Genomic DNA, 10,528 nt, shown 5'->3' on the forward strand with positions numbered 1-10,528 from the left:
GGGGAGTGATGATGAAGCTAAGATGGCAGCCCAACTGAGGGTGCTGCCTCTCCGGGGTCAAGAAATATTCAAGGAACAAATGAAAACTGAAGACGACCGGGCGCGTTTTGGAAATTAAAAACGGTTGTTGACGCAAATGGGAATTTCGTTATGGCTTGAGAACGTGAACTCCCCCCGGAGATAAGGACCGTGTTGACGCTCGCATCGGATCGGATCGGAAGCCTCATCTAGTACAGTTGCACCACCAGTGGCTACAATTTACGCCGATAATTATTGGGACATACTGGATGCTAATCAATCAATTTCTGCGTTTTGTAACGGGACACATGGCGTGACTCGTGGCGTTTCCAGTGACTAAATGGGTTACAATTGTTGCCTGGTTATCATCTAACGTTAGTGGTCGTATCTTTGATGTGATATATATGCATTGTTCTCCAAAACGATGATGTGTGCTGCTGCGGCAGCGGCCGCCGCCGGTGGTGGTGGTGGTGGTGGGATCCTGCCCTCCTCCTCGTCGCCGTCAATGGGGCTGGGTGGGGGTGTCAGGGTCGGTTCTGGAGCCGGAGGAGCCGATTTCCCCACCATGGGTTCGGGATTGGGTTCGTGTCCGACGCCCGGAGGAGCCCAGTCCGACTGTCGGAGTCGGTACCAGCTCCTACTCTCAGGGCGAGCTTTGGCAGAACGATACAGAAGGATTTATACCACGGCTATCAGTGACAAAGAACAAGGGATCAATCAAGGAAGGTGAGTGGTTGAGGATTGTGTCAAATATAGCTTAGAATGGTTTGACAATAGCTAACGATCCGTTACAATACACAGCATTTTGAGCTGGAATGTTGACTTCCCTAGCTTGTCTTCAACTAGCTAAGCTAAAGCAGTGGTGGAAAGTAACTAAGTACATATACTCAAGTACTGTACTTAAGTACACTTTTGAGGTATTTTGACTTTACTGGAGTACTTCCAAATTTCAGTACATGTACTTCTACTCCACTACACCTCAGAGGCAAATATTATGCTTTTACTCCACTTCAATTATTTGAAAACTTATGTTACTTGTTACTTTGTAGATTTTGATTATTATTACAAAACATACAGTAACCACTTCAGCCCTATATACATTTCGGCCATTTGAAAATAGCCGATCTACAAGTTAATCTGCTATTTTCAAAATATTTTTATACAATTCATACATTTGAAAACTTGTGAAATGGGACATTCTGCATAATGAGTACTTTCTACTTTTGGTATTTAAAGTACAATTTGATACCAATGCTTTTGTACATTTTACTCAAGTAAATACTGAATTCCAGACTTTTACTTGTAACTGAGTATTTCTATATTGCAGTATTGATACTTTTACTTAAATACAATATGAGTACTTTTTCCACCACCGAGCTAAACTAGCTTTGACTCACGGGGCGAGTGGTTTGTTCACCCCAGTAGCCCGGGTGCGCTGAATTTCGCATTTCGTTGCATTGACGTAAGCGCCGAAAACCCTAACTCCGCCCACTCAGACCGTGGCGGAAGTAAAAACGAGGTCTCATTAAGCAACCCCTTTTAGACAAGGAGTGTATCGACACAAATGACGTTATTTCAACTGGAAAAGAGTGTCGACGCGAGTGGCGTCGACGCTTTCTTCAGTTTAATATTGTATTTTTGTAGAGCAAAAGGCTCATGTGACGAAGTAAGCCTCTTCAAAGCAAAGCTAACTGGCTAGCTGTCATGATGACAGCAAGCCGTATGATTTGTCTTGCGCTATTCTTTTTTTTTTTTTGGGTGGGTGGGGGGGGGGGGGTGCAGTGTACTAAAAGAATAAAACACAATCAATCTCAGACCCAAATATTGCTTTTCGTTTGTTGTTAAATTTATAAAAGCTATTGTTGATGATGTCAACAAATGCATTGATACTACATAACACTGTATTTACTAGGGCTGTCTAGGTGGGCCCAACCGCGTCATTCTGTCCAGTGTTGCCAGATTTTGCGAGAGAAATAAGCAACCAGGTCTATGAAAACAAGCCCAAAAGAAGCTATAAGCTTGTGACGCGTTGTGAGCTTGTAGATCTGGTATTTTCAAAAAAAAGGAAAGAATACTCCTGAAAATGAATATTTTCAGATGGGTGGGGGGGGGGGGTGGGGTCTGTGGACAAATACATATTAATTTGGGGGTCCTTGACATGAAAATGTTTAAGAACCACTGGTTTAAACAACATTAGGAAACCAGCCCAAATAAGCAACAGAAAAACAAGCCCCAAGTCGCTTATAATAAGCGGACATGGCAACCCTGATTCTGTCTCTACCAGTACCGACCAAGAGCATCAGGCTCTCAACGCAAATTGCTTGATTTGTCTGCCTTGGTGACGGTCTGTCTAAAAAACGCACAATGGCACAACATTATTACCCTCATGTGACCACACACCCTACTGCGTTAAGCATGAAATTATGCGTGTTTTTTGGACCAGGACTGTGTTGGGAAATGTGTGAACTCTGCTTTTCTGGCACAAGCGGGTATTAGACTGACGTCATCTAGCAAGTCAGGTTGTGGAATGAGAAGGTTGATCATTGCAGACAGTGTTGCCATATTTTGTGAGATAAATGAGAAGCCAGGTCTAGGAAAACAAGCTCAAAAGAAGCAACTAGGCCACATCATGAGCACTTTAAAACTATTATGCATCGGCTATTTGAAAATAGCCGATCTACTGAGCTTGTAGATGTGCCAACTCTTCCAATAAAATGTGGTATATTTTGAATATTTTCGAAACATTCTAACAACACAAATGCTCCCTGACACACAACATTTTCATGAAAATATTTCAGTAACCACTGGTTTTAATAATAATTAACCCAACTTTACAGAAAAAGAAGCCCACAGTCGCTTATAATAAGCCGACATGGCAACATTGATTGCAGAACCCGCCCTCATAGAACCGTGTTGTTTTTCTCATCCTCCATGTGCCTCAATGTATAGGCTGCCACTGCAGCCCCACAGCCAGTTTCATAACACATTTCAGCAAGAATTGTAAAATAATTGAATGCTGCTTAAACTATTAGTCCTACATTTGTGAATATGATTTTAAGTTGTTTTCAACAAGAGTGATTGATTGATTGATGTAGTTTATTTAGAAAGACATGAGAATAGTACATGACAGTACATGGAAGTACAAATTCACAATACAAGGTCTACTAAACTGGAAACCCTCATTAAGCACTAAGCTTGTTTAAGATGAGAACCCCATGCACACAAATCATGATGAGTGTTGCTGATATAATTTCTAAATATGATACCTGTATGAATTACACAAGCAGTGCCCAAAGAGACAAAACTGAAATAGGTTTTAGGCAATTGTTGGGGGAGGCTGTTTGTCACTCACTGACTTTGCTTGTGAATAAACAGACTGGATTTGGCTGGGATGTTGGTGAGAAATTTTAACACCCAGAATGTCATTGTATGCTTAGGATGACCACCATTTCTCAAGGCAGTGTTGGATTTCAAATAGTTTGTATGTTCATGAAAGTGGAATACTTTTTGGTTTGTATCTAGACTGCCCCAACGCTCCTGATTTCGTGTATAGAGGGGCGGGTGTAAAGAGCCGGCGAGAGATTGCGGCTGATCCCATTGGTTCACCGATCTGTCCGTCAACCCCCGCCCCGTTAACACAACATTACAAGCGACGCCCACTGCACTCTGGTTGGTTGGGAAGTGAAACACTTCCTCATACCGAGTACACCGACGCGCTGGGCCAGGCTTTTATTTTTTAGCAACACTAAACAATAAAAGCCTGGAGATCGAGGCTAGTTTGTATCAGGTCAGCACATGGTGTAAAGAATTAACACTGATGGTGATTAGTTCCAAAGAAGCGCCCAGGGTGGTTATCCTTGCAGTGCCTGCATTGTAAATCTATAATTATAAGTAGATGTCTCTAGTCTACATGAAACAATATCATTGTCAAAAGCTTAAGAAAGGGAATTCAGTTGACCACTAATACTAATTTATGTGTTTAGGGCCATGTCAAGATGTTCAGCCTCTAAGCTGTGACCACTGTAAGCTTTGTGATCTATCTCAGTATACTGTATTTAAAACATATAGTCTACTGAAAACTGTGACACTTGACAAAAACATAGGCCAGCTTATAAGGTGAAATTGTAGAATGATACGATAGTAGGGTGTTCTTTTATTAGTTTTTTGTTAGTAACTTGTGTTGATTCCCATGGAGAGATTCTTTGTCTAAATTTGACCCAATCCTAACTATTAAGAGCAGTGGACGTCCTAGCTTCTCTGGGAGGGATCAGAGGTTCAGCGTTTTGCTCAAGGACACTTTGACACAAAAGCAGGAAGAGCTGGGGATCGAACTGCGGACCTTCTGGTCATCCTCCACTGTTGGGCCACTGTTGTAAATGTAGTTGTGGCTACATGTAATTTTTCAACAGACATAATGGTCATACGATGCAGGATAGTTTCCTTTTTATGCCTAGCCTGAAGTTAGGGTTGAGGCGATATGGACAAATTAAAATATCACTGCATTTTTGACCAAATACCTCGATCGATATTGTGACGATAATATCGTATTGTGACGATAATATAATAAAAACAATGTTTAAATAGATCTACAAGCTCACAACGTGCCATGATGTAATGTGTTTGTATGCTTGCCTTGTAGATCTGCTATTTAGCTATTTTTGAAAACCTTTGAAAGTATGAAATAAGACTTACGTGATTAAAACCAGAAAAAGACAACTTTTTTGCCTTATGATATTACGATATCCAAAGTCTCATATCCCAATAGAATGGTATTAACCTTGGGTTGTGGCTTTATCCTATGCAATACTTATTTCAATAATACTAATATGCTGATCTTTATTTACTTTCAGGGGAAAAAAGGCTTTGAGTAAGAAGAAGCTGAAAAGACGACAGAAGGTCAAGTCAAAAGTCAAAGCAAGAACAAAGGTAAGATCCCTAGACTCCCACACTTGATATCAGTATTAAACTGCTCCTGTGTATTGTCACTTGTCACGACATCTTGAAAAATTGGTTAAACGACCCTTCGCTAAGTATGTATTAAAATGTATTTTAAATCTAGTCAACAAGGCCTGCAGTAGCCTATGCACTGGAAAAATGTGCATGATATTACTATTCCAACAACTAAACACAGGGAAATGTTAGAGGGAGAAACAGCATCTAACTAATATCAATCAACTAGTTTAACTTCATTATCAACAGACAAGAGAGTTTGGTATTCCGCACGGTAAGTAAGACTACAAATAGTAGCAGTTAATAGACAAAAAAATGAATGAATACTTACACTGTGATTCTGGTGTGGTATTCCTATTCTTGCAATTCATGTTTTAAATGTATGTGTGTGTGGACGATTTAACATTGACAGCTATGATAGGTGACAGAAGAGTGCCAGGCCATTTGCCATTTTAGCAAAGGTTGCTAAGCTAGCATTGGACAATCGCTTAGCGAAGGATACATTTAGCTATACTAAATTTAATCTATTTGTTTTTATGCTGCTGTTCTATCCTGTGACATTCAGTGAAAGGGTTGCATATTTTTAAGGGTTGGATATAAAATAACTGGATTATTTGTAACTCTACCAAAACCTTTGTGAAGTGCTTGTTAATACGAACAAGCAGTTGACTGCACAATGTGGGCTAGGGCTGTCCCCGACTCAGGATTTAGAGTCGACTCAGAGTTGCAGGTTTAATGCAGAGTCGATGGAATCGTTTTATAAGATCACAAAAAAATCTTGTGTTAGTGCTAGCTGCTTTAAAGAGTAAACACTGGACTTTTTTAGGGTCTGTGTCCTTCATAACCTCGAAATGCTTCCAAACTTGTTGTTTTCACTTTCGTTTTCACTTTCGCTTTCACTGTCACTTTTCACCTGCGATATAACCACTCCTCCTCCACTTTTTGCAACACTGCTTCTCCTTTTTTTTGTTTTTTTGACGGCTCGACTCAAGGAATGCGAGTCGACATCAGGCTCCTCGCCCGACGCGACAGCCCTAATGTGGGCTATTGTTAACGGCACTGTTTTACGGTTACAGCTTCACCAGTAGATCCACATTTTCTTAACAGCGTTAATTAGGGCTGTGATAGTATGACTCTTCTTTCTTACCATGTTGTCCCGGCAGTTTGGTGGTTTTTCCAACACAATACTTGAACAAAATGGTCCATGGTGGTAGGCTTTTTTAAGTGTAATATTTCTTCCTCTTCTTCCTGAGTCTGGCAAACACCACTGGGTGGTTAATTCTACGATGCGATCTTTTGCGCTATTTTCCCCGCCACAATTGCAGTATAATTCGGCAGCTTCGTCTTGTCATCCGGCCCAAAGCTAAAATGTGCCTAAATAGGTGACCTAACACTTGGCTTACAAAATTAGTGTAACAACATGGCCATTGTTGAATAGAATAATATCAACTGGCTAGCATCAACTGAATGGGTATTACCACAGATTGCAAATGCTTATTGCAAACACATTTCTCTTAAGTCCAAATCTTTATTTTATGTGTCTGTCTTTTGTCTGTGTAAATTGTGTGTGTGTATATTCAGTTCAATGTTATAAGTTGATATCAAGTACACGTACCAAAGAGAGAATTAATAGACACACAAAATAAAGTCCCCATAATGTTTAATAATGGTCTGTCCCCTTGCGTGAAGCTGAATTGAGGAGCAACGTCATTTCAACCCAAGGCTCACACCGCCATTGACGAGTCACTCGTCATGTGGTGTTTTCAGTGGTTTACTGTTCCGCAGCCTGTGAATCATGATGATGATGAAGAGTACAGCCAAAGACCACATGATCACAATAAAATCAAGATGGTTTAGTTACCGTGTATAGGATTTTTTTATTTTTTATTATTCTCTGCTTTCTGTTGCTTTTTGGCGAAAACAAGCTACATTCAACTGCCAATAACTATGGAATTGATTATCGCGGCGGCACATTTTTTCCTCTGATTCTACGAGACCCCCCTACGTCTTTTAAAGCGATCGGCGGGTGGATCTTTGTGAAGAAGAATATTCTATGATTTCAAAAGGTTAGTGAAAGCGCTCGGAATCGCTGGCAAGGGCAGCCATAGACGATGTTTTAACTCGGGCAGTCAATGAGTTAAGATGCCTTTGAACATAGTACGACATTCCTTTTTTTTGCTGTGATGACGGTTATGAGCTCAACCCTGCGGTATGCAACACATAACCGAGGTAATACGGTTATTGTACCAATCCAAGACTTATTCACTGACAAAATTGGACTAAATACTATGTCTTTATGTTATATAATTAAAGATTATACATTTGAGGTATTTATGATAATAAAACACAAAACAAATTCTCAGGAAAATTTAATTTGCACAAACACATTTGCATATGCTGTCCTGGGTTTAGCTGTGCATGGTCAGGACCTTGCTTGCGAGTTTCACTCCCCAACAAAAGAACTCAGCAGATTGATGATAACAACATTAATGGATTAGGTTCCCCCCGCAATCTTTAAGTTGATTGCCAGGAACATGGTTTTAATTGGCCAGGGCTGATCAGGTGCCAGTGAGCGAGAGACAGAAGGATGGAGAGAAAGGACGAGAGGCAGTGCTGGGAGTGGTGCTGGCTTGGGCATGATGGCCTGTTGCTGAGCGACCTAATGTGTGCCACGTCTCCATGGCAACGGTTGCCTGCCTTCATCTCCATCCAAAGCATCAGATGTGTGTCTGTCTGTATGCCTGTAGATTACATATGTAGAGTGTGTGTGTTAACTAGCTGCCTACCAAACTCTGTCAACAAACATAATCCCCTCTTCTGTCACTGGATCATTCCCTTCTCCTCTTTCCGTTAAGACTGGTTGGCTGTGTGGTATTGCACATTTGTTTTCGGATTAACTTCATTGCTCCATTTGGTTTCCCCCTTGTGCTTAGACTAGAGCAGTGTGCTGGCAGAGGGTAGAGATTAATGTGATTGCCTTAGAGAAGGTCATAGACACAATACAGCCATAATCTCCTGTCCCCCTGTACCCCAAACGCTCGCTAGGCAGGCAAACCAGAGGGTTGTTTTATTGTAGCAGGAGTCCTTCAGTGAGTTTTAGGTCTCCGTACATTGAATAGAATATAACCTGGCATTTATTCTTATTCTTATTCTTATTAACCTATAGAGGCAGAGCCACGAGGAGTGAGTGGTGGAGTTAGCTGGCTGGCAAGTGGGTAGTCACACGGGCAGTCATGCTGTGTTTGGATGGGTTGTGCTCACTCTTTGGCTTTGTCACGCCTCTAACTCTGACACAGTCACAGCGTGGTTTAAAAGGACCTCGTCTCCGTCTTTGTCTGCCCCTGTGCTTGCAAACATGCTGGGGTGGAGTCGGGGCAAAGAGACGGCCTATAATTCCAACGAGGAGAATGAAGTAATGTCTTTTTCCTCTGCAGACAGGATGTGTGTCTAAATGTGCCTGTTTCAAAAGCTACTGTATCATTTAATGCTTCTAAGCGCACCACAGTGGTATCAAATTACAGAATATTATCAGCCTTGCTATAGAATTCATAAGGTCTAGAGCTGAAAACTACAGATTATTCAGGCTAGTTTTAGCATAGAGCTAAATCTTTGAAATATTTATGGCAAATCCATGGATGATAGGTTTGTCCATGAAGTTAGATGTGACCAACATTATTGACCCAAGATCATTAATCTTGATGATGTTGGATTCTCCTGTCGATCAACTGTAGTAGATTGACTAATTTGGAAATTCTTGCTGCTGTTCACTGTTTTGGAAAAGCACACATGCATCATCAGTTTTCAGTAAAGGTTGGGTTTGGCTGGTTTAATTAAAGTCATCATTTTGAAGGTGCAAGGTTGTGATTCTGCAAGTGCCGTTAGTGCTTGCGCTCATGCTCTCCTTTAGCCCTTTCCTAAGAACAATGATGTCTATTACATCATTCATTATGTGAAGACAAGACTGAATGGATAGCATCAGATGATGCAAGGGTGGCTCAATGTTTTTGTTAGTCAACGTCAGGCTCTTCATGGATTTTGCTTCTTTTAGCTGTCAGGGTGTTGAAAGATTCAGGGTGCAAAGGTTTCATTGTACCGAAAAATGTAATAATTGACTTATGTGAAAGTAGACGCATTAAACTCACTTATCATTGCCTCCAGGGAACACAACCGCTATCCGCTTCTACTTAAAACCAAAGTCTGTCTGTCAGTCCCGCGGCCCTGACGTGTGTGTGTGTCTGTGTCTGTGTCTGCGTGCTGAGCTGAGAGGTGAGAGGCGCTCAGTCGTTTTATGCTGTCATACAATACTACACGGTGTATAAATGATTATTAAGCATAAGAAGTTCACAACTGCGCAATTTGTGCTGTAAGTATAAAAAATTACTCGTCTCGTTGGTAGGTGGTGGTGTTGTTTTGTAGATGTGAGTGAGACACAGAGAGAAAGGGGAGAGATGGAGAAACGCACACACAGGCTGGCTGGCCGTGTGTGTGTGTGTGTGTGTGTGTGAGAGAGAGAGAGAGAGAGAGACAGGCTGTTGTGTAGCGTATCATATATATCTGCAATTACTCCTCATCATACTGTAACCACCATATCCTCAACGCAGGACACCCTTTACTTCTTTGTCTTTATTTATCATTTATTTAGGTGCTATTTAGCCTACTTTACTAGAATGTTCTACAATATAGTTTTCTTTTGCAAATACATTTGTCACATTTAGGATCCCCCCACCCCAGATACATTTTCAACATACATGAATATAACCATAATTCTAACCATATATGATCAAACACGAGTTATACACAGCATTTGTCAAAAACGAGAATTTCTCTGACACTCATCCCCTGGGCCACCCGTGAGTCCTGGAATGCAATACATTGAAAACCTAGCAATCACTGCCTCCCCCTCTCCCTCTCTCTTGCTAATCGAGCTCTGGTCCAACGTCATTGCGTGGGTGAAATAGGCTTGTGAGCTTATATAGATCAATTATTTCCACCGTATTTGAAATGGAGCTAAAGTGATGAATTCATAATGTTTTTTTGTAAGTTTTGGGTCCTAGCCAGGGAAACACAAACTTTATCTTTTGGGTCTTGAGCTGAAATGTTTAGTAACCCCTGGACTAGATCGACTAAATGACAGACAGCCAACTTGAACTTTATATAGTAGATAGGGGTGTGTGCAATTTTGGGCAGGATCTCCTTGTTTATCAACAGGAGTGCACTGAGGACTCTAGCTGGAGCACCATTATGACTATGCTTCACCTCATGGTTCACTGTCCCCCGTGTCCCTAAAAACAAAACTGCAGGCACCATTTAATAGACTAGTCAACTAGCCGTGCAGGTGTTTATGTATGTAACATCTCAGTTCATTTGTATAGCACATTTCAGCAACAAGGCAATTCATTGTGCTTTACATAAAAGAATAAGCAAAAGAAACGCGTTATAACAGGACATTTGAATTCCGTACAAATTAAGAAAGATTTAAAAAGAAAGGTTAAATGCCTTAATAGGAAACACCTATTCAGGACACGTGCATAAGATAAGGCCTATCATCTAGATAATTTGT

General features: G+C 41.0%; 1 protein-coding gene across 24 annotated transcripts in view; it reads left to right on the forward strand.

Annotated features, from left to right (window-relative positions):
- The window catches only part of mycbp2 (MYC binding protein 2), an 82,549-nt gene continuing 72,021 nt past the window's right edge, over positions 1-10,528 (forward strand). For all 24 annotated transcript variants that reach the window (XM_080413074.1, XM_080413087.1, XM_080413075.1 and 21 more), the window contains exons 1-2: positions 1-744; positions 4,869-4,944. In XM_080413074.1, the coding sequence (XP_080269200.1) occupies positions 443-744; positions 4,869-4,944 (378 nt within the window). In that variant the 5' untranslated portion in view covers positions 1-442. The remainder of the gene's footprint in view (positions 745-4,868; positions 4,945-10,528) is intronic.

The sequence above is a fragment of the Gymnoscopelus braueri genome (genome assembly GCF_963280865.1).
Source record: "Gymnoscopelus braueri genome assembly, chromosome: 18".
Classification (NCBI taxonomy): domain Eukaryota; kingdom Metazoa; phylum Chordata; class Actinopteri; order Myctophiformes; family Myctophidae; genus Gymnoscopelus; species Gymnoscopelus braueri.